At 36.4% G+C, this 25,029-nt stretch overlaps 3 protein-coding genes across 3 annotated transcripts in view; 2 read left to right on the forward strand and 1 right to left on the reverse strand.

Annotated features, from left to right (window-relative positions):
• Window positions 1–90: 90 nt before the first annotated feature.
• On the forward strand, window positions 91–4,836 carry lamp3 (lysosomal associated membrane protein 3). Its single transcript, XM_059569832.1, has 6 exons — window positions 91–235; window positions 518–738; window positions 1,655–1,774; window positions 1,883–1,955; window positions 4,272–4,442; window positions 4,575–4,836. Exons 1-6 carry the CDS (start codon window positions 175–177, stop codon window positions 4,712–4,714), a joined length of 786 nt encoding a protein of 261 aa, XP_059425815.1. The 5' UTR covers window positions 91–174; the 3' UTR covers window positions 4,715–4,836.
• Window positions 4,837–6,058: 1,222 nt separating this feature from the next.
• The window catches only part of mccc1 (methylcrotonyl-CoA carboxylase subunit), a 170,170-nt gene continuing 151,199 nt past the window's right edge, over window positions 6,059–25,029 (forward strand). The window contains exons 1-19 of the mRNA XM_059569830.1: window positions 6,059–6,339; window positions 6,779–6,822; window positions 6,904–7,037; window positions 7,126–7,221; window positions 7,306–7,427; window positions 10,633–10,780; window positions 10,851–10,972; window positions 11,463–11,574; window positions 11,655–11,736; window positions 11,947–12,074; window positions 12,192–12,375; window positions 13,376–13,485; window positions 13,690–13,906; window positions 13,983–14,069; window positions 15,239–15,288; window positions 16,005–16,142; window positions 16,230–16,337; window positions 16,476–16,547; window positions 16,627–16,751. Of these exons, the coding sequence (XP_059425813.1) occupies window positions 6,284–6,339; window positions 6,779–6,822; window positions 6,904–7,037; window positions 7,126–7,221; window positions 7,306–7,427; window positions 10,633–10,780; window positions 10,851–10,972; window positions 11,463–11,574; window positions 11,655–11,736; window positions 11,947–12,074; window positions 12,192–12,375; window positions 13,376–13,485; window positions 13,690–13,906; window positions 13,983–14,069; window positions 15,239–15,288; window positions 16,005–16,142; window positions 16,230–16,337; window positions 16,476–16,547; window positions 16,627–16,749 (2,133 nt within the window). The 5' untranslated portion in view covers window positions 6,059–6,283 and the 3' untranslated portion in view covers window positions 16,750–16,751. The remainder of the gene's footprint in view (window positions 6,340–6,778; window positions 6,823–6,903; window positions 7,038–7,125; window positions 7,222–7,305; window positions 7,428–10,632; window positions 10,781–10,850; window positions 10,973–11,462; window positions 11,575–11,654; window positions 11,737–11,946; window positions 12,075–12,191; window positions 12,376–13,375; window positions 13,486–13,689; window positions 13,907–13,982; window positions 14,070–15,238; window positions 15,289–16,004; window positions 16,143–16,229; window positions 16,338–16,475; window positions 16,548–16,626; window positions 16,752–25,029) is intronic.
• The window catches only part of atp11b (ATPase phospholipid transporting 11B), a 54,311-nt gene continuing 50,839 nt past the window's right edge, over window positions 21,558–25,029 (reverse strand). The window contains exon 30 of the mRNA XM_059569829.1: window positions 21,558–23,029. Within this exon, the coding sequence (XP_059425812.1) occupies window positions 22,948–23,029 (82 nt within the window). The 3' untranslated portion in view covers window positions 21,558–22,947. The remainder of the gene's footprint in view (window positions 23,030–25,029) is intronic.

The raw sequence follows: 25,029 nt of genomic DNA on the forward strand, positions 1-25,029 counted from the left end.
CTGGGTTTACTAAATGTGGGCTTGGCTAAAGAAGCTTCCTGATGTCAGACAATTGCTGACAGCATCAGAGCATAAGTGTCTTCCTTCACAGCCACATGTGCATTATTTTACTGTGGCTTCAGAGCTGATACCATAAGAGCAACTGGCCTGAAACACAAAAGCCACTTTCTCAAAATGACTCATGCAAGTTACTACGCCGCTTTGCTTCTTCTGATGTCTTCCATGCATTGGCTAGGTGAGTTGATCTGCCTTTCATATTAAGTGAAATAGTGATTTTAATGGTTAATAATCCTACACGATTTGCATATATTCTTATAAATGATGGTGATTTATATTTGGAAAAATAAATGCCTGAATATATTTATAACTAGAAAGTTCTAGTAAGTTATAGCGTCATTTCCGAGAATCAAGAATAAAGCAAAAATGAGTCAGTTTAACAGCATCCATAATTGGTTTTGGTAGCGCTGTGTTGGTTAACACTTCATGTAATGGTTTTAAAGCCCCCCGTTGTTAACAGGAAGCTCTCTAGCCTCAAACCCTCTTCAACTTTCAGCTACAGCGGATGAAGTTCCTGCCATCATCAACAGTGATCCTCCCATTACGTATCTGTCCCAGAGACCCGTTCTCCAGCCCAAAGAAAGCCCCCCGCCTAAGTTTCTGTACACCTTGAGGAACCCTCAGGGCAAAGTGTGTGTGCTGGCTAATATGGGAGTGGAGTTTGTGGTGCGAGAGAACAAAGTAAGCTTGTTATTTTATCAGCATTTTTGTTCAGCTCCTCAGCATATTCTAGAAAGGGGTGAGAACTCACTTGGTTTACCACCAACATTGTCAACGGCTCACTGCACTGACAGAAAAAATGTGCAGAACTTGTATGGGCACAGCAGTTTTACACTGGGTCAGCATCTTTCTAATATCTTACATTGTTTGATGGCGGAATGGAATAGTCCATAATTAAGATAAACTATAAAGTGAACTGTAATCCCATGTAAGAAATAAGTACTCTTATTTGTATTGAATGTGCATTTGTAGTAAACCTCAAATCTTAAGTTTATTTTAAAAACACTACTTGCAAAACGTGTAATATTAATGGAATAAAAAGCCACTTGAGCGTAATTTAAGTATGCTTTCATCACTTATTCAGAACACATACTTTTAAAAAGTGCGCTAAAATGCATTTTGAATGCTATACAAAGTTATTTTTTTAACATACTAAAATACATGTTTAATCATCAACTACATGTATTATCTTAATCAACGTATTTAAAGTTAAGACATTTAAAGTTAAAATATGCGCATATTTAAAATGCATTTAAAACATGTGTCAATAGAAATGACTATTTTAAGTATGTTACTTAAAATGTGCTTAAGTCCTAATTAAGAGGATAAGACAAAAACACTTAAATGTTCAGCTAAACTAATATAACATAAATGTAAACTATAATAGATTTTCACTTAATTGCAATGGATGTTAATATCTGAAAACATTAGATTAAGTTTGCACTTAATTATATTCTTTTATGCCTTTTTTGTGCAGTCACACCAAATTTGAGTGTCTTGAACTTCAGCTCATGTTTTTTTTTTTATATTGTTAATTTTTTCATACCAACATGATGCTGATGCCGTAATCACACTGTATCCCACACTTGTATTGCAGAAGAAGTATTATTTCAATGTGAATCCCAGCCTTACACGAGTCACAGGATTCTGTGGGAGCCAAAAGTCTGTTTTCTCACTGGAGTTTGACGGTGGACATCTGGAGTTCACTTTCATCAAGGTACCTACAGTAGCTTTTATCTCAATGATAAGTTTTATCTTTGAGGATAAACGTGCAAAACAAGCAGCCTTAATCTACATGCAATGCAATATTTCCCCACACTTGCAGGAAGGTGATCTCTCCTATGTGAGCAACGTCAAAGGTCTTCTGAAACCTGTCCCACCTTGTAAAAATTGCCAGAGTAAGTATAAATTACACCACAACCTTTACAAAAAACGTTATCACGCACTTTTCATCAGGATTATTCTTATCATAAAAAATATATGTTCATATTTTATCTGGGGTTTGAGAGTTAAGAGATAACAATTGGCAAAAATCTGAATTTCGCATACTATACCTGTCGAGAAGAAACTCATCTTGATTACGATGCAAACATTTCCATCAAATTCCTTCATCTTGTAAAACTCAACCAATTTTTATCCTTTTTTTTTTTTTACAATGTTTTCTGTCTCTGTGTATTTTGGCAAGCATTTAAATTCATGTTGTTTTTGTTCTATCTATTTAGTTTCATTTTTCTACTGTGAAACAACAGTCAAAGTTGCCACCTTCTGGAACAATTGATTAGTGCAAAACCAAGTCATTGCACATGTGCAATCTACGTTAGGACTGTAAACCGTTAATAGTTTCACAATTTGATTCAATTACAATTAAGATGTCAACGATTCAATTTCACAATGCATCATGATCATATAAAATGTATTTTGTGCATTTTTATGAAATTATATAAGCAGGCTATTTTTACAAATAAATACAAATTAATAATAAATCAAAACAATTGTTAAGAACCTAAAAAAATAAATAGGCTAAAGCTTCATAACATACAAACAAATATAAAGTAATTAAGGGGGATGGAAAAGACAGTTACAAGTGATAAACAAAAAGTTATTTCAGTATTTGAGAATGCTTTAAGTATCCAAACGTATACAGACAATTAAATTTATGAGTTTTTATTTTTTTCTCAACATTATTGCTGATGAGATCATAGACAGTGTCAGTTTTAAAGGGTCAGATGGCGTTGCTAAAAAACACATTATTTTCCATATACTGTACATTATTGATTCTCCTCTATGCACTGCTTTCTGAAACGCGTTATTTTTTACAAAGTCATCGTTCTGAAAAGTGAGGTGTGCTCTGATTGGCCAGCTATCCAGTGCTTTGTGATTGGCTGACGGACATGTCTCGCCCCTGACCATACTGTGATGTCATCTCCCAGGAGTGGCGAGACAAAACCAATAAAACCTATTACAAACAAGACATTTGAAGCATCCAGTGGGGACATAATTACTGATTGTAATGACTTATACTCCCTTTTTACACGTTATATTGCTTATCACACCCCATAAATATAAAATCAAGTCTGAATTTGTGATTGGAGAAATGACAAACAACAAGCTCTACTCTACACTGCTCGAAACTTGTATTTGAATCATCAGTGGCCAATCCTTTACATATGAAAACAGACTTACAGACTGTTAGTCAGAAGCACCAGACTGTCCTTGCTAAGTTGAAATATGCACATGTGCTCAATGTTACCGTTTTCACAAATTCACACTTTTACAGTTTACACAGAGAACATAATGACATCATAATGATATCATAATGATATCATGTGCCTTCCATATCATGTGGAAGGCACATGGAGCCAAAAGTCTTTAAAGGGAACGGGTGAAATTTTACCTGCAAAAACACACTGTTTGTGCGTGTTAATGTGACAACAACAACACAGCAGACGATAAAATTACTGTATTTGAGACAACGGGTGTCATAATGGTACCCTGGTATACATGAATGCAAACATCAGATATTACATTTTTAAAAAATGTGGGATTGTTTCAACCAAATTTGGGTCAAATATGGACTAACCCAGCTTTTGGGTAAAATTTTTACATTACATTTTTAACTCAAAAGTTGGGTTAGTCCATATTTGACCCAAAGTTGGGTTGAGAGTATATATTTGTTCATGAGGATAGTGCATTGGTACATTGTGTGTGAAGTCAGTCTTAATTTAGATTAATTAATTTACTCCAGCACAGTAGATATCAGAAAAGCAATGCTGTAATAAACTAAAGACAGGATTAATACGTGGGTAAATCTAGAGGTCGGTCTCCTTTAATAGAGTATTACACATTACACATTTGAAAGGCAATTTCAAATATGTTGTCTAAACAGTAAAACAGTACATTTACACATACAAAAGAAACACATTCAAAATGCAGCATTTATGTGGACAAACAATGCGTGCTGTCATGGTCAAATTCACATGTTCTGTTTAAAGACTTTTGGCCCCGTTGGCCTTCCATAGTTTTGAAAGGTTTGGGTTTTCAGGCCCTTAAAACTGTGTGGTCGTTTAAATAATTGGCCAAAATGCATAAACACAATGCATGAAGAGTTTTTGGGGGAGATAAACCCGCAAATGGTAAACTTGCTGTATAGTAGTCAATGAACAATAAACTGGGTTAAGAGAATGCATTTTACATTCTATTCATCTAATCCACAGATAAAACCTATGTAGGAGTTGTAAGTAACGATAAGTTATTCAAAGCAAAAAATGGTCTAAGCTTCCAATGCAAGTCTAAGACAACTTTGATACTGGCAAGCTTCTTGAGAGTCAAACTGGTGCCACTGCAGATTCAAGCCTTTGGTCTAGCTAATGGAGCGTTTGGAAAAGGTACATACATTTCACATCGTAGACCGTAGAGATGCTGTTTTTATATACTATGCATATATAAAGTCAAACACATCTATGTTCTGTTAACCTGTTTGCCCAAGAATAACAGGATTTGTCATGCCTTGATTTCAGAGGTTGAGTGTTGGGAGGATTACAACAAGCGCATGATCCCCATTATTCTGGGTGCTGTAGCTGCAGCAATTTGCCTCATCGCCATTCTGACGTTTGTGCTCGTCAGAGAACGCCGCAACCGAGGCTACGAACAACTCTGAGACTCTAGATGTGTGATGTGAAGATGAATCACGAGATTTAATTATGTGTTTTACATTGTGTGGATACTGCTCTCCAGTTTTAAATGATCTCAGTAAACAATTAAAATGCGATTGACATGAAATACTGCTGGGAATGTGATTTTTATAGACTATGTGGTCATTCAGATGTCATTCTGAAGGTTTTGGGTCATGACTAGGTATGTACATTCAAGTTAAGTGCAGGTTTTACATGTGACTATGAATGTCATTGGGTTAGAATTAGTTTAAGGACTTACACTAAGTGCCAGTGTTACATCATGATTATGAAGCTCCAACAACCGAAGGATGAACTGAGTGAATGGGAGGATGAATGTTTAGACTATTATTATTAAGAACAAGCCTTGTTAAAAGTAAATTAAGCCTATAATTAGACAACTGATGATTGAGGGGAATCAGAGGTTAATTCTAATGTTGTCCAAAAAATAAAAAGGTGTACATTTCTGAATGTGAACTTTTATAATTGTGCCGTTTCATATTTTTCATATTTAAACTGTTGCTTAAAATGTTTAAATAGCTAATATTACATTTTAAATACAGATATTATGGATTACTTTTTTTTGTCCTTTAGATAGTATTTCATATTCTAGTCATGGTATTCTTCACAAATCAGTCAACATCAAGTTCCTATTTTGACAGCACATCCCATAAAGTGTGACAACATGCCCCACTACTTTGCATTTGGCTTTTTCACAGGTAAGATTTTAAATCTTGTGTCTGAAAATAATCTTAATAATAATAAAATAACAATAAAAACTTTTAAACTAAATTTAACTTGAGAAATGTTCTCAATTATTATTATTATTTTTTAACAAAAAAGTACATAATTACCCGGATTACATGCTTTTCTGTGAGATTCTGAAGTGCACATCCAAATGACACTTTCAAGACAAGAGCAACATTTATATTACTTACATTTATGCTATATGAAATATGCATTAACGGTCAGTAAATAATAACTCATTTAAAAGAAGTACTTACTTACCCAGAGAGGAAGCGATTTTGAACGGAACCTTATTAATTCTGTCAGGACGGATTTCGCGGGAAATTACATACACACGTCACTAGCCCGTGAGTGTCACGTCATATTCATAAACAGAGAAAAGTAGCTCCAATGTGAAGAAAGAGGTAAGCTGTTTATTTCTAATCGTTATATGGTCAAAAGTTATATGGTATAACTGATGGGAATGCGCTGGCATATTTTTTTATCTCACTGTACTCCATTTCCCAAAACCCTTCCACACACACGTCAGACCCCGCCTACAAGCTCTCATTTCTGATTGGCTCCTGTAAGTACGGTAAGTGGATGAGGACATACCTAACGCGTTCGCTTTTCCATCGGCTACACGTAGCATCACTGACGTCGTTTTAATGACCTTTTGCACGGAATAATTCATCCCCGTATAAATATCTGGAAGTATTCAATCAGGTCTACGAGAGAGAAGTTGTGAATCCCATGAAGTGTTTGAAATCATCGCGCTGTTTTAAGGCAGAGTCGTGTTAGTTACACTTACACATGCTAACAGAGCGATCATGGCTGCGGTGTTTCTAAAAACTCAACTCAACAGAGCTATATACAGACACCTGCTGTAAGTTACAAACTACTTTATCATAAAACACAAAGAAACAGTATAGTATTCATCACACATGGGGCTGTAAATCAGAACAGCTAGCAATAAAACCAGTCGAGCTGTCAGAAATGACATTCAAACTTAGCTTCAAGTGTCATATTTCTCTTCTAAACCAATGCATTTAGAGATACAAGTTCCATCGCGCGGATATCTCTGAATGCTGACGTGAAGTCATGTTTTAGCGTGCAACATGTTGTTGTTGTTCATGAATGTATATTTGGTGTGCATAATTCATTTATTTGCATACGTGTTTTGCATGGACACTTTGTTATTGAGCATCTTTGAGTTCTTGGCACGCTTTGTGGTTTTACATGAAACGAGGAGGTCACCTCTGCAGAGGAATGTGCCCTTGACTCCATTCAGACTGTTTACTAAACACTTGCTCTCTTGTCTGCAGGACGCTGATCTGGACCAGAGGATCCATCAGACATGCATCTGTGGGTAAGAGCTGTTTCTACCTAATGCTTGCTGTTATTATAATCCATAATGCTACCCCTATAGGTGCTGTTTCTCTGTGTACAGGGAGGATTGAGAAAGTGCTCATTGCTAACAGAGGAGAGATAGCATGCCGGGTGATGCGGACGGCCAAGAAGATGGGCGTTCGCTCGGTTGCGGTGTACAGCGACGCAGACAGACACGCCATGCATGTGGCCATGGTGAGAGAAAACCCTAACAAATACATGCACATTCATATTCTGATCATAGACCGATAGTATAGTTGTATAACTGGGTGTGTAATGGCAGGCGGATGAGGCGTATCATATCGGGCCAGCAGCGTCTCAGCAGAGTTACCTGCGCATGGACAGGATCCTGGATGTCGCCAAGAAATCCTCTGCTCAGGTGTGCTAGTGTTAAGATGTATGATTTATAACTGAATTAGGGAGTTTGATTTATTATAATTTTTAAATCTTCTGTTTTGGTCAGGCGGTCCATCCTGGATATGGATTCCTGTCGGAAAATACAGAGTTTGCTGAACTGTGCAAACAAGAGGGCATCATCTTCATCGGCCCGCCGTCGTCAGCCATCCGGGACATGGGAATCAAAAGGTACAGTAATAAAAAAAAAATGTAGTTATTTGACTGTAGTTAGGGATACACCGATACTGATATCGGTATCGGGCCTGATACTTAACTCCTGTACTCGTAATCGTTAAAATGTCCCGATACCCGATAATCCCCGATAATGATTTGTATTGTAAAAAGCGCTATACAAATAAACTTGAATTGAACTCAATACCAAACGCCTATACCAAAAAACAAAATTTATTCAGAGACCAGATATAATAATTTTATATATATATATATATATATATATATATATATATATATATATATATATATATATATATATATATATATATATATATAATTTTTTGTTTTTTGTATTTTTTTTTACTAGTGGGTGCAGGACACTATAGTTAATTTACTTAAATGTGGATCGCAAAATAAAGTAAACTGTGACAAATTACACCCAAAAACTCTTCAAATAGCGGACTACCAGTAAAACTGATAAAATTTTGGGACCAAAAATTATTCAGACCAAGTCTGAGGAAAAATTTTTAGTTCATGTTTGCATGAAGCTGGATGACCAAGAGCATGCCCAGGAGACTACAGACAGTCATTAAGGCTAAGGGTTGCCTGACTAAGTATTGATAGTTGTGTAAATACTGTCACACTAACAGCAGTCTGAATAATTTTTGGTTGATTGCAATCCATTACACACCTTTCTATCAAAGTTATCTAACATTATAAAGATGAATTTGTTCCCACACAGTTTAACTCTTGAGTTCTTGTCATATTTTATTACCATTGTTTAAACTATAGTGAATAAACTGTGATAATGTGAAATGTTGACTTTGTCTGAATAAATGTTGGTTTGGCTGTATCTGTTTAATAAATAGTTAACCAAAAAAAAGTTAACCAGCTAACCTTATACATACTGTTTTGGTTTCTGTACCCAATATTAAAAAAATGTACAAAAAGAAACAAAAATATTGGTATGGGTACTCTGTATCGGCAATTATCAAAAAGAAAAATATCGGTATGGGTACTCTGTATAGGCAATTACCAAAAATAAAAGTATCGGCATCGGCATTCTTTATAGGCAATTACCAAAAATAAAAGTATCGGTATCGGTACAATGTATCGGCAAGTACCAAAAATAAAGTATCGGTACTCTGTATCGGCAATTACCAAAAATAAAGGTATCGGTACTATGTATTGGCAATTACCAAAAATAAAAGTATTGGTGTCGGTAGGGCTGGACGATTATGGCCTAAAATCAAAACCTTGATTAATTGAATATTTTACCTCGATTGCGATTAATGAACAATTATTTTGTTTCCGTTTAGTTTTTTTTGCCCTCATAGTTCACTGACAATGTTTGTACTGTAAATATGATTGACTATCAGCAGTTATTTTATCTATGTTCTCAACATTTCTTACTAGGGTTGGGTATCATTTGAATTTTATCGATTCCGATTCTTATCGATTCCTAGTTTCGATTCCAATAAGATAAAAAATCCAATATAAAAAAAATTAAGTCAAACATTTAGATGTCAAACATTTTTACAAAGCATTCTGTTGCAGCTGAATAACATGAGCAAAAATAAGCAGTCTACAAAACACTGCAAGAGGAATTTTGCCTGTGATAAAAAAAAAACAGCAAAAACAACTAGATTTATATAAATTTCAAATATTAAAGTGTTAAAGACAAGTAATAAGATAGGTCAGTAATAAGAAAGGAACAAACAAATCAATTAGCAATATCATAAATAAATACAATTAAACTAAATTTCAGGTACAGAAACTTTAGTTAAAACTTTAAAAACACTGCATAGTTTTCTTTTTATAAATAAAATAGTAAAGTTTCTATTTTATAAAGTTTTTCTAAAAAAAGTAAAGTTATTAAATATATTCAGTCAAGATCAGTGAATGATTTTCTTTTGTTCTTTGATTAACATTAAAGGCAGGGTAGGTAAAAAAATGTATAAAAAAACGTATGTTTAAACTTTATTTATATATCAATACATAATTAAAATGTAAGTAAGATTTACCTGTCCAGCTGAAATAAAGCCATCAAGGAGTCACTTTTCAGCCCCTTGAGTTCCCTCAGTTCTCGCCATCGCTGGAAAGCCACGCCGATATTAACTCACGTTTTATTTCTTTGTTTATCCAAAGACTTTTTGTTCATTGCCTTTTCTTGTACTGTTACTGTCTTCCTTTTTTTGCCTGGTTTGCCTTCACTAACTGCATAGGCTGGTACTGTGAATTTTGCTTGCTGTTTCTCTGCCATTGTTTTGGTATTCCTAGGATCCGTGCCTCTTGAATTCCTCAAATCAAACGTGCGAGCACAAGTGGGCAGGTCATGTGTGGCAAAAGGGTGGTTGCCATGGTTGCGAGAGAGTGACAGTCGCCTAAGCCAATCCTATGTTTCGTCCCGAAATGGAAATAATGAGCTGTGTTTAATACAGATTAAACGGTCTAGAGTCACTCGATTTTTATAATCTTTTTATCAGAGTACTTACATTTTAATTATGCATTGATATATATAGAAAGTTTAAACAAATTTGGAAGAAAGTTGTTTATACATTTATTACCTACCCTGCCTTTAATGACAGGCAGCGCATTTATTAGGCTGTTGTCTATGTGTGTTTTCTTTCTCATCTGTTTATGTTCACGTAAGACAAAAACGGCTGTGTTTATGATGATATACTGATGTAGTTTTTTGTATCGTAGTTTCGACTCGGAACAACCTTTTCTACAGTTTAAATACACAGAACAGTCTGAGAACGGACACAAACCGGGAACCCGCAGCGCGACCGCTGCTCTCTCTGCACTGCTATTTTTACACAGTATATTTAAGTACATGGGAGTTTCAATGTTAATTACATTTATGGTAAACTAAAATATATTTGAATATTTATCAGTATATTTAAAGTACAGTATTGAAAAACACAACAGAATTATGATATTACATAAAATATAGTTGCATTTAACTAATTGCATTTAATATTAACTATGATAAATTTTCATTAAATTTCAAATTGTCCTAAAACATTCAGTATATTAGTTTAAAGTATGTTATTTCCATGATAAGTACTCTTTAAAAAAGTATAATTATTACCTAGCAATGCCTTATTGTTTGTATAGTGTAGTTTTCAAATTTCAGGCAAAGCTTTATCTAGCCAACATTAAACTGAACTTTCCTTTCTAGTTTCTAAGTTTCCGTCCGTCTTTGTTTTTGCTTCAGCACATCTAAACACATCATGTCAGCTGCTGGCGTGCCCATCATTGAGGGTTACCATGGCGAGGACCAATCAGATGGCAAACTTCAAAGCGAGGCCGCAAGGATCGGTTACCCCGTGATGATCAAAGCCGTCCGCGGCGGCGGAGGGAAGGTGGGTTGTGTTTGCACTAAACCATTCTGTAATAATACGCAGACTTGAAATCGCAACGCTTTATTTGCAGGGAATGCGCATCGCACTCTCAGAAGCAGAGTTTCACGAGCAACTGGAGTCGGCTCGCAGAGAAGCACGCAAGTCATTCAACGACGACGTGATGCTGATCGAGAAGTTTGTGGAGAACCCCAGGTCTGTTTGGTTGATCAGCCTCAGGACACTCATATATGTGACCAGAAAACCAGTCATAAGGGTCAATTTAAAAAAAGAAAAAGAGGTTTATGCATCATCTGAAAGCTGATTAATAAATTAGCTCTCCATTGATGTATGGTTTGTTAGGATTGGACAGTATTTGGCAGAGATGCAACTATTTGAAAATCTGGAATCTGAGGGTGCAAAAAAAAAAATATTGAAAAAAATGTCTTTAAAGTTGCCCAAATGAAGTTCATAGCAATGCATATTACTAATCAAAAATTAAGTTTTTATATATTTACGGTAGGAGATTTACAAAATATCTTCATGGAAAATTGTCTTTACATTATATCCTAATGATTTTTGGCACAAAAGAAAAATATATAATTTTGACCCATGCTATGTATTTGTTGGCTTTTGCTACAAGTGTACCCCAGCGACTGGTTTTGTGCTCCAGGGTCAGTTGCTTTGTTGTTTGTTGTTGCATCAGACACGTTGAGGTGCAGGTGTTTGGTGACCAGTACAGCGATGCAGTGTATCTGTTCGAGAGAGACTGTAGTGTACAGAGACGACACCAGAAGATCATCGAGGAGGCTCCAGGGGTAAATATGGTGAAGTCTGTGATATATGCTAGTGTTACTGAAACCCACCTGGCTTGATTTGTGTGTGTGTGTGACCACAGCCGGGCATCAGTCCTGAGGTCAGGAGGAAACTCGGAGAGGCAGCGGTGCGAGCAGCTAAAGCAGTCAACTATGTAGGAGCAGGTGAAGCAAAGCAAAGACCCAATAAACTAATCAAAAGAAACATTCGTAATGTTACAAAAGATTTCAGTTTCAGATAAATGCCGTTCTTTTCGTCTTCCTTGTCATCAAAAAAAGTCCTGAAAAAAATTTCTCGGTTTCCACAAAAGCAGATTAACCATTTTTAGCATCGATGATGATCAGATTTCTGACTGAATGATTGTTTTCGAACAGGTACTGTGGAGTTCATCATGGACGCGCAGCACAATTTCTACTTCATGGAGATGAACACGCGTCTGCAGGTGGAGCATCCCGTCTCAGAGATGATCACGGGAACAGACCTGGTTGAGTGGCAACTGCGCGTAAGACACTACTGGAAATATTCACTTATCTCCCAGATTCGTCCACAATGGGGTCACAATCAGACCTTTCTTCACACTTCATCAGTTTTATTCTGTTTTTTAATCTTTGTTCTTCAGGTGGCTGCGGGGGAGAAGCTGCCCCTCTCTCAGGAGCAGATCATGTTGCACGGTCATTCTTTTGAGGCCAGGATATACGCTGAAGACCCCAATAACAACTTCCTTCCCGGAGCGGGGCCGCTGCTACACCTGTCCACGCCGCAGGGGGATCAGTGCACACGCATAGAGACGGGGGTGCGAGAAGGTACTCTACATTTAATATCACCTGACTTATGCTTTATCAGTTTGAGGAGGTTTTCAACAACAACAAAAAGTAATATCTGTGATTTGGCCGTTCACTTACATGACAGTAAACACAAAAACACAAACCTTTGAAAATGGGTTTCCAAGTGCAAGTTTTTGAAAATGATACAATCATTGTCTCTGGCCTTGCATGCCTAATACAGTGTTTTAAGTTGTTTTTACAGATCCATGTGATCGCGGATCATTTGTTCTTTTTTACAGTTTAAATCATAGATTTTTTTCCCCTTCTTGATAAAATATTACAACCATTTTTGTTGCTGTGTTTGTATTATGCTAATTCAGTTTCAAAGAGCTATATGTAGTATGAGTGTCTCAATGACCTTAATCAAATCTTTATTCAAATATTTGTTTATTTTTGTCCTGTTATTCATTTTCTTTTCATTTTCAATTGAAATATGGTCTGGTTATGTCTCTGGAGTGGTCTTGTGAAATCCACCCTTAGAAGTTTACATTAAACTAAAATTCACATTAGGTCTTATTAAGAGCCCGACCGATATTGGTTTTGGGGACTGATGCCGATATTAGGGAGTAAAACAGTCAGATACCGATATATCGGCCGATATTCTTTGCGTATATTATAGTACAGTACCAGTCTAAAGTTTACACACCAGTCTAAAGTTTACAAACAGTCTAAAGTTTTACACACCCTTTCTTCCTTTTTCTTTCTCTTAAAAAAATTTGGCATATGCTGATGCAGATATATCTGTGACAGGCTTGTATCGGCCGATAAAATCGGCAAAACACGTGGATGTACATCACATCAAACCATAAAACAACTGTGGCATTGCAACTTAAAAGCCTGAAGGAAAAATACACAATAATTATGACAATACAATCAACAATTGTGTGTAGTGGAGAACACACTGATGCAGTGTCTCTAAATAAATGCATTTATACGTGATTGGTTGCTAACTGCTGTTTGTCTGTTGAACATATGTAAGGTGATGAAGTTTCTGCTCATTACGATCCAATGATCGCCAAACTAGTGGTTTGGGGGGAAGATCGCTCCGCCGCTCTGAAAAGACTCAGATACTGCCTTCGACAATACAACGTAAGCACACATACTAATATTTACGGTTAATTTTGCTGAGGATAGGTCTGTTGTCCCTTGTCAGTATTGCAGCACTTTCAAACCAAGCAAACCAAATGCAAGCAAAGTTTTTTTTTAAGGAGCTTTTTTATCAATCGCACTGGAATCAGAATCTGTCTTCCTTCAATATTCTTGATATCAACATTGTATGTGTGTATTTCACAGATTGTGGGTCTCAACACCAATATCGACTTCTTACTCAGTCTTTCGGGGCATCCGGAGTTCGAGGCAGGGAACGTCCACACCAGCTTCATCCCGCAGCACTATGATCATCTGTTCCCCGCCGCTCGAAGCCCATCCGGTGCACTGCTCTGTCAGGCCGCTCTGGGTCTGCTGCTCCACGAAAAACACCACACAGAGATGTACAGAAACCAAACCAGTGGTGAGAATGCATCGTCCAGTGTGTGTTTAGGCACATGAAGCTTGTTTGCGATGTTAACCTAAGCTTCCCGTTGCAGACATGTTCTCTCCGTTTGCCTCCAGTAACGGGAGACGATTCAATGTCCTGCAGTGCAGGAACCTCACACTTCAGCTCGGGGACGACAGTAAGCCTTCATGCTCTGATAAAACACACACACACACACACACAGTCCGAAGAAGTGACTGATATACTCCTGTCAACATGATTTGACTCTGAATGATCACTATAGAAGAAGAGCAACACCCGATAAGTTAAAATGTTGGTATATTATATAAATATTATGTACATTTTCATACATGCATGCATAATTTGTGCATATTGCAGCCTTTCAATTTAGAGATTTCTTTTTCGACTTTATAAAATTGCTTTTACTTATTTCAGATTTCTTTAGTTAAGAGTCACATATTTTGTTGACGTCAGGGGTCAAGCTCTTGCAGATTAATCATGATTAAATCATAGGAATAATAGCTTTGATCAGATTCTTGACTAATAGTTCCAGAGGGTCAGTTTGCATGAATATTATTATGAATGCATGAATGATCAGTGTGCTTATTAATGGACGGCTCACCTGATTCTTCTGCTTGTCAAGACTGTCGGATCATTCTCTTGAAATAGAAACGTCTGCATTATATATGAGCACTGAAGAGATGCCATTGATCATTATAGAGGATTTCAGCATAACAAGCCTGAAATAGAATCCTTTACAGTAAGATCTGTATAGATGAGGGAATCTCACAAAGAAGTGTCTCCTAATATGTGCCCCTTGACCACAAAACATGTCTTAAGTGTCATTTTTTCTAAATAAAGATTTATTAATCATCTGAAAGCTGAATAAATATGCTTTCCATTGATGTATGGTTTGTTAGGATCGGACAATATTTGGCCAAGATAAAATTATTCTGAAAATCTGGAATCTGAGGGCGCAAAAAAAAAAAAAATCTAAATACTGAAAATCGCCTTTAAATTTGTCCAAATTAATTCTTAGCAATGCATATTACTAATCAAAAATTAAGTTTTGATATACTTACTATAGGAAATTCACAATATATATTCATGAAAAATGATCTTTACGTAATATCCTAATGATTTTTGGCATAAAAGAAAAATCTATAATTGTGACTAACTTTTTTTTTTTGCTATTCCTAAAAATATACCACAGCAACTTAGGACTGGTTTTGTGCTCCAGGGTCACATGTAGTAAATTAAAGAAAACAAAGCTCATTTTTAGCACCATTATGATGTTTTGATTTCTAACTGATATTATTTAATAAGTACTACATATTTATTTTGCAGAAGTGGCAGTATCTATTACTTACAATCCAGATGGGACATACAGTATGGAGGTAAATTCTGTTTGGAAAATTGTGTATATATATATATATTTATATATATAGTTACTTGCTTTAAATAAGGTCTTTATGATATAAAAATTGCTATACTATAGAAATGTATTAGAATTCTTGTCCTATCACAAAAACTAATACTAGGCAAAAAAATAAAAACAATAAATAAATAAAAATTCACTGAACTATAGTAGAACAAATAAATAAGATATGCTACATACATTTTATAAATGAATCAGATGTATAAAAACACTGCTGTGTAAATTAACTATTTATTTAGTCTTATTAAAGTTACAAAAGTGATTTCACTCAAGAGCAGTGACCGATTTGGTCTTTTGTTGTTAGATAAACATGAATTACAGACAGCGGTAGTATTGGACTGCTATCACTTTAAGAGCTGCCTGGATTCAATATACTGTTACGGCCATTTGCTTTATCTCAAGACATCACTCACTGTGTTTACGAGCATACTTGCAAAGATGGGCATTTTGACACACTAGTGTGTGTGTATTTAACAGTTCAAGGCCTATAAAAATGTGTGAAATTATAAGTTTTCATGGCCACGCAGCACATCAAGATCACGTGAGCATGTAACCACAACAGAGACCATAGTCCAATACTGGTTAATTGTCTACTGGTATTTTAGTCTTACAGTAAGTTAAGTGTCATTATGTACTAAACATGAATTTTCCCACGTCTTCATTTGTGTCTGTTAGACTGGCAGTCAGGTGTTTCATGTATCAGGAGAGCTGCAGAGGGAAGGAGATGTGACCTACCTGTGGTGCTCCGTCGATGGAGTGCTGTCCCGACCCAAACTAGTCATTCTGGACAACACCGTACACATCTTTTCTATGGTGGGGTTCTCTCATCCTGACATTACACTTCACCATTAAGTCAAGACTGTTGATGATCTTTTGTGTTTTGTTTTTGCTCTTGTTTAGGAGGGAAATGCACAGGTGGATGTACCAGTGCCCAAGTTCCTGGCGGGCGTTAGTGGCTCCAGTGCACAGGGTGGCGCTGTTGCACCCATGACAGGCACCATCGAAAAGGTATTTAAGGCATCTGTGGTTGAAACCCAGTTTGTGTACTTTCTGTTGTGTGAGACCAGAACAATGCATCCCGAATCAAACTATTCTACATGGAACCAAAACAGCAACTTCTAGAACTTGGCTTTGCTTTGTTTCTAGGTCTTAGTCAAGGCTGGAGACTCGGTCCAGAAAGGAGATCCTCTGATGGTGATGATTGCCATGAAAATGGAGGTGAGGCTCTGTCACTTTCTCATTAGGTGCACTTTATAGGCAATATAATTAGTGATCGAGTCCTTCTCTTTCTGGGCAGCACACAATCCGTGCACCAAAAGCAGGAGTCATCAAGAAGGTGTTCTTCAAAGAGGGCTCGCAGGCTAACCGTCACGCAGCTCTGGTAGAGATGGAGCAAGAGGAAGGAGCTGGGGAAGAGTAAACACACAGATGACTGGAAGTCCTGCACCTGGATAAATTGCTGCTCAGTACACCAACATCTTGGCGAAGCACTACAAATTAGTTTGGATCTTTTGAGATTTAATAAGTAAACTAGAAACTTTCTTATGGACACAGATACCTTCTCACCTTTAACTTTGTTTGTGAGGAATTGAGTCGCTAGTAACTTAGTGTTTTTGTGGTTCTGGTCCGCTGGTTCTTTTGTACAATGATAATCATGGTCATTTTTTGGGGGTGATGAAGATTAACGGATGGATGACTGTGGAATGACTTGTCATCTTCCTATAAAGTATGTGCATTTCAAGAAAAAAACTAAACAAAACACACTCGTGGTTGCCTGTCCCATATCTGTAAAAGAAAACTCCTGTGAAGCATTGCTTAATACAGTAATGTTATTTGTGGTAGATAAGGTGCCTTGTTGTTAGTATTACTACTGAAGGAAACCTTTACAATCTGTGAACGTTTTAACCTTAACCATTAAAGTTTTTTTTTATGCAATAAACAAGTTTTTTTTCTCCACCTTTGTGTTCTGACCAATAAGGTAACAAGAATTTATTCACTGTTACAATATTAAATCACTGTTCACAACCTATGTTATAATTGTAAGAAGTCTGTGCATTAATTTTTATTTTTTTTTAATCCAAATTCATGAGTATAAACCCCACCAACCGGTAATGACTTATACATTAAGTATGAAACTTTAGTAAGTTTATAGATAAGTGTGCATGTCCTACTACATAATGGTAATTCAAAGTGTTTTTCAGTGTGATAAAGTAAAACGTACATAAGAAATAAAAAATAATTTAAATGTGCTCCTAATGGTCCAAGTACAGTATTTTTTGGACTATAAGTCGCACCTGAGTACAAGTCGCATCACTCCAAATATACGTCATGACGAGGAAAAAAACATATATAAGTCACTGGTGTATAAGTCGCATTTATTTAGAACCAAGAGAAAACATTACCGTCTACAGCCTCGAGAGGGCGCTCTATGTCTTCAGTGTAGACTACAGGAGCACTGAGCAGCATAGAGCGCCCTCTTACGACTGTAGACGGTAATGTTTTCTCTTGGTTCATTTCTCTCGGTTCATGTCAAATTAATTTTGATAAGTCGCACCTGACTATAAGTCGCAGCACCAGCCAAACTATGAAAAAAAGTGCGACTTATAGTCACGAAAATACGGTAGACAGTCAAGTTTATCTTCATTAAGCATACAGTAAGTGCAATTTATGTAGATTAAAGCCATTAATTATTTACACTGGTTTAGAGTTAATTTTGAAGACTCTAGGACTGATGGTCCTGCCATTCATACTCATTCAATATTAAAATTAAACTAAAATTAATACCACACATTTATCAGGCTAAAACTGTAGTGTGATTCTGGAAGCAAAACAATTCTTCAATGTGAATAACGACATAACATCTTTCCCAAACTGATTTGCCTCAAGCTCCAAGGTTGTTCTGTGATGATAAATGCTATTCTTATTTATAAAATAAAATTTTGGAATTACTTTCAATAAAGAATGAAGTTGCCCCTAAGACTTAAGTTGGGCTTTTCACATTGCGTTAAAGCCTGTCAAATGGTGACAATTAGACCACAATTTTCAAGGAAATAGCACAGGTATTTGTGGAGAGTTTTGCAGGGTACAAGAAAAACACAGAGCAGAATATTCCAATGTACAAATAAGTTTCTTTGATTCCTCTGTCCTCATTTTCTTTCCTTGCATCCTTCCCTCATATCCTAACGGGTGGAGCTAAGATGCAAGAAAAGGAAACAAGGATGCACAACTAAAAATTGAGAAGTACCCTTGGCCTGCTTCAATCACCACCTCGTGTTCAGAAGTGGTGTTTCAGTATGGCAGTTTCTAACCTACCCACCATACTCTGGCCATTCTCAAGACAAACGGTTCCCAACCCTGGTCCTTGAGGCACCCCAACATTGCACATTTTTCATGTCTCCTTTCTCTGACACACCAATTCCAGGTCTTGAAGTCTCTTTAAATGAGCTTGAATCAGCTGTGTTTGACATGCAAAACATGCAGTTTTGGGGTGCCTCCAGTACGAGGGCTGGGAACCACTGTCCTATGCATTCGTCCCTCACGACCCCAGAATGCCGTTTAAACTGAGTGGGGATTAGAATGGGGATTAGGACAGAATCCTGGAATGGGAAGGTTTTTAAGATAAGGAGAAACTAATTCAAGTGTGTCCAAACTTTAATCTGCTGGGTTTTGGTGTTCATTGATGGTACAGTGTGTGTTTAGGCACATGAAGCTTGTGTGAGATGTTAAACTAAGTTTCCTGTTGCAAACATGTTCTCTCCGTTTGCTTCCAGTAACGGGAGACAGTTTAATGTCTTGCACTGCAGGAACCTGACACTGCACCTCTGGGATGTGTTTATTCTCTGTTAAACATGAACATATAATTTAGTTATTTAATAAGTACTTTTATAATGAACTTTTATTGCTCTCAAATTCAAGGAATAGGGATTGTTGTAATTGAACACAGGACACGTGCTTCATCTTCATGATCACCAGATGGCACTAAAGTGAGCCCTGCAGAAAAGCTTCAGATAATGAGCCAAGTATCAATAAGTTCATGTACCGAAGGCCTCATTTCTTCATTTTGCAAAAGAAATAGTTTGAAAATTGTCCCTCCACAATATCCTTAAATCTCATTAGAAGTTGCATGAAATCACCTTTTAAATTGCCTTTACATATTCAAGATTTATTCAGTGCTTTAGCAATATATTCAAACAAATAAGATTTTGTAAATTTCAGGGTCATTAGCATCCTGTAATTGCTTTGTTCAGACTTTTGACTAAAACTTTAGCATTAGTATTATTATGAATGCATATGCTCATTAACAGATGGCTCAAACAGTCATTCGTCAACATCTGAAACTACAAGACCATTCTCTTGAAATAGAAACAGTTCATCTGCATGATATATGAGCACCAATGAGCAGCGATTGATCATAGTGAAGAAGGATAGCAGCATAACAATCCTTAAATAGATTTTATACCGCAAGGCCAGCGGAGTTGATGAGAGAATCTCATGAAGAAATGTCACCCAGAGGAGATGCAGTATTATTTATTTTGCTGAAGTGGCATTATCTGTTTTGAGAGATTTCACACTATGTTCAAGAATCATGCCATGAATGTCTCTGGATCATGTTTTCTGGTTAGACTGGAGGTCAGATGGAGGGAGGCGTGACCTACCTGGGGTGCTCAGCCAATGAAGTGCTATAGAAACCCAGCTAGTTAGTTTTTCCATTTTTTCTTCAGCATTTATGTCATGTCCAGTCTCCGGAAGTGTGCAGGTGTATGCACCTGGCATCTCCAGGTAATTCAGGCTCAAGTCCCGTACCTAAAGTATGCAAGAACTGGACCGGTGCATCCCAAATCATAGGCAAGTGTTGGTTGGTTGGAAATACCCAACCCTAATATACTCTGGACACAGGTTTAATGACATGGTAGTGTTCTTATGTTGTCATATTGTCCAAGTACATGCAAGTACTTAATATGCAGTGTTTTATTATATATAAGAACAGTAAGATGGTTCAAAGCCAGATTAAAACTGCTATCACAAATTGATTGGAAAGTCACTACTCACTACAATATTTTAAAAAAGCACAACCTAAAATTCTTCTAGTTTTGCAGTTCATGATATTTCCTCTGAAATGATAGTCAGAAACTTTCTTGTTTATCTGAGTAAAAGTTTTTTTTTCCATATTGAGAGTTTGTATTTGCGGTCACTTGTAACATTCAGTCCCTGAGGTTTTTTGTACCATGATTTCATTGTTTGGAAGATAAAGATGGGTTTGCTGGCCCCATTTTCCTGAATGTCCACCATATGAAATGCTTGGATGATTTTTGGGGTTAACCGCCGGATGAATGTGGACTGAAACGACTCTTCCATTAAACAAATTTGCATTTCAACAAAACCAAACTACCGAAGTATACAAAGAAAACTAATCACTTTGTGATGACTGTACAAGTCTGTTTAAAGAGTAGTTGCAAAATATTTTGCTGGCAGAGTCTCACTTAAATAAGAAAATAAAAATCCACTTGGAAAACTGCTTAGCACAGTGATATAGCTTGAATCTTTTGGTGTGCGCACACCAAAAATAATGTAATTACCACAAATACGCAATTATTGTCTCAATCACGTCTTCCGCACAAGTTGAAATATTTCAAATCAAACAGGAAATTTGCATAATGTGTTGTCGCAAAAGCCAATCAGAGAAGAGCTTATTCACAAGTCCAGTTTGTATCAGAAAATGGAGGAGAGCATAAGCAATGTTTTTATTCATGCAAGTGATGTGAAAAACATCCCGCAATTAATCTAGAATGATAATGTGATGCAAATATTTGCTTTTTAATTAGGATAGGACAGAATATGAGGCAGGAAGTGAAGTGGATGAGAGACGGGGATGTGATCGGGAAAGGCCCACGATCTGGGACTCAAAGCACAACGGTGTTATATGTTGGTGCAATGCCCACGAGGCTATTAGTGCTGAACACACACCATTACTTCTGCCACTGGTTAATATAGTTCAAAATTATACTGGAGAAAGGGATTTACTTTGGGGAAAAAAGTTAATTTCACAAAATAATTATAAGTAAATAAGTAAATGGCAAGTAACATTGAATCAAACATGAAATCTGAAAATAGAAACACTGAAATAGTATTTTATATTTACACACCATTTTATAAAAGCAAGTCTACTGCATTGTAAACCTGTAAAAAAAACCTGAAATGCAGAACATTCAATCATCATAAAACACTGGATTTTATAAAGGTATTTATTCTGTAAATAGAACTTTCAATTAAACATGTTCACTTTAAGGAGAGTACAGTTAGAAGAACATATGTTTACACAAAAAAGATGAAACCGCAAACATGGATGACTGACATCAAAGCTAGATCAGGTATTTCCAGTCTAGACTGAGTCTTATTGCTAATGTCTCTGAGTAACAAGTGGCATACTGCGTTGCTATATAATCACCGAAAATACATTATATAGCAAAACACTTCTGCCAATGGATTTCAACACAAGATCTGAAATAGTAATGATCAGCGGCCAGGAGTCATTTCGGGTTTGAACATTGACATGAAAAAAAGTGATATACAAATAAAGACTAGAGAGAAGTACCACTAAAATAAGCAAAATCTGACTCCCAACTGCCACCCGGGTCACGGCACCAGGTTTCAGCCGATACCTGTGAGATCCGGGGCTTCATGGCCTTTGCAGCAAAAAATAAAGACAAATTCAAGACTAGACTCCTCAAATCGGGAGCATTTAGGTCCAGTTGACTTAGGCCTCTGTTACAGGGTTACTGAGACAGATTGACCAAAGTGCAGCATGCAGTCTGATGTCATAAACTTCTATATAGTTGATCTAAGCAAGTTTAAAACGGTTGTCTCAATGCTCTGGCCTTACATAACCCAAGGCCCATGTAGGATGAACTTCATACCTTTTCCTTCGGCTATGCCCTACTACGTTATTAAATACACACACGCATACACACACAAATCAATAAAAAATAATCATACAGCGTTGATGAGTGGTTAGCAACGCAAGCAAAAAAATGAGGAACACGAGAATAATGCTAAATTAACCAGTGACAATGGTTAGAGATGATAACATAGCATGTGCGAGACAAAGGAAACGAGAAATAATATGCAGGCACATGACTGATGGAGGATAAAGTGATCGAGTTCAAGGATGATATGATAGTTTTCCATCAAGGACTCCATTGTGACATTCCTGCATCATGATAGTCTGTACGAACCACAACTCATGCTGGGTGTACAGGTAGGCATCTTAGGGTAGGAAGCTACAGGTTTGGGAGCTAGCGCTACACGCTGCTCACATTTAATACCTTGAAAATCAGGCAATTAAAAGAGGGAATTATGGCTTCAAACAGACCCCCTCGTTTTCCTCAGGAAAGACGGCGGCCATTTGCGGACAGTTCCGTGGGTTTACTAGCAGCGGAAACTCAAGACACACAAATCCTTTGGTTTTTGTAGGAGCAACGGCCTGTCCCTGGTTGCTGATCACATATGATGTGATACTCAGAGATTTAAAGTGTAATAGTCTGGCTGGTGACTGGACAAGGGCATGGGATGGGGCAGCCATCTCCAGACTCAATGAGCCGATTCTTTTTGGGCTGGTGCATTAACAATGAGAGACCTCCATGGGTGAGACCGTCAGGATGCTCTGGTCATTGGAGAAGAAGGTGTCCGAGTCGCTCCAAGATCTGGAAGGATCAAGGAAAGTAGGAACAGTGAGGGGGACAGTGTGGACAGTCTGGAAATTTCAATTTTAAAGCTATATAGGCGCAGAAAGGGATGTTCATGACCAATGCACAACCTGAATACTAGGGATGCACAATGTTTCAGTTTTTAGTGCTATAATTTTGATATACATCAAGCTATTTTTCCCCCCAATTGAAACAGGTTATAAAAGTAATAAATTGTTACTCTATTTATATTATTATTATAATTTCTTTAAGTATAGATTGTGTAAAACAACTTTGGTAAATCTTAAACTGGTATTATGACTATTTCCAATCATCAACCATTAAGAAACATGACAAATAGGTAAAAGACTAATTGCGAACATTTGTTTTCCAGACAAAACAGTGTAAATTTATGGAAAAAAAAAACTATTGACCATTAAGTCTTATTTTATTTTATAAAATAAGGGATAGTTCACCTAGAAATGAAAATTCTGTCATTAATTTCTCCATCCTCATGTCATTTCAAACCCATAAGACTTTTCATCTTTGAAACACAAATATGTTTTATTAAAGAATTGACTCTTTACCTTCAAAAGTCCTTTACACCAAAGTAAAAGAACACTACATAAAAAGTAACTGACCAAGAGACACATCAAGTATATCAAATATGGTAATCATAAGCTTAAACATGCTTATTTACTGAGCGATAATCAATTAGTTTTTGTTTTTCTCATTTGTGTTTTGAAGATGAAACACAGGGTTTTGGGTTTACAATGATATGAATTACGAGGGTGAATAACTAACAACAGTTTACTTTTATGGTTGAACTATCCCTTTAATGGGCCTTCATGAAACATATAATTTGTATTTTGCCAAACATACAGTATTGAATAACAGTTAAAAAATAAAAACTAACTTCAAGCGGACACCTCGATCCCCCACTCAATTTCCCCCACTTAGGATATATTCTATGGAAGCATATGGGTAGCAATATTCAATTTGGAATGTAATATGCAAAATGACAATGCAATATGTAAAATGACAATGCATTTCTGTATTTACATTTACCAATACATTTGTGCAACGTTTTAATATGTAAAATGAATACTAATTTTAACGCTTTATAAGTTGCAAAATTCAAATGAAAATGTATTACAAAAATGATTAGATATGTGTAACATGTTCAAGAAAAACTGTGGCAAAATTATCATTCAAATGTTATTTTTCTTAAATGCATTAACACTCACAGTCAAGACACTTGATTGCATTTTCATTCAGTGTCCCGCAATGAATGTAGCAAAATTCAATGTGCTGCCTTGTTCACACAGTGATTGACATGGCGGGAGGGGGCGGAGACGTAATCGGCTCGGAATGCATTTTCAATGTGCACAGTGAATTTGGCTACATCCATTGCGGGACATTGAATGAAAATGCAATCGTAAGTGTCTCAACTGTGAGTGTATTTATTTTCAATTAAGAAAAATAACTTTTGAATGATAATTTTGCCATAGTTTTTTTTGAACATGTTACACATCTCATCATTTTTGTAATATTTTTAATTTTCATTTGAATTTTGCAACTTATAAAGCATTAAAATTCATATGACATTAAAACTAGTGTATGAAATGGCAAATGAAAATTATGTAATTTTTATTTTATTTTTCACCAGACGTTGCACAAATGCATTGGAAAATGTAAATGTAAATACAGAAATGCATTGTCATTTTGCATATTACATTCCAAATTGAATATTGCTACCCATATGCTTCCATAATATTCCTGAAAGTCCAGTTTACTTTTTTTTCTAAGTGTTCATTTGTCTGTGGATCCCTTCTTAAAAATCTCTCTTTAACTGATGAACTTTTTGTGCAAGATCAGCGAGCAACAGTCAGAGTCACAGCCAATGGAGAAATGGATGAGTTGCATGTTAGTACAAGATGGATTAATGTGGATGGTAATAAGACAATAAACAAATATAAACACAACATCCTTCCACAGCCTCGACATTCACATAGACT

This window comes from Carassius carassius, chromosome 16 (assembly GCF_963082965.1).
Source record: "Carassius carassius chromosome 16, fCarCar2.1, whole genome shotgun sequence".
NCBI lineage: Eukaryota > Metazoa > Chordata > Actinopteri > Cypriniformes > Cyprinidae > Carassius > Carassius carassius.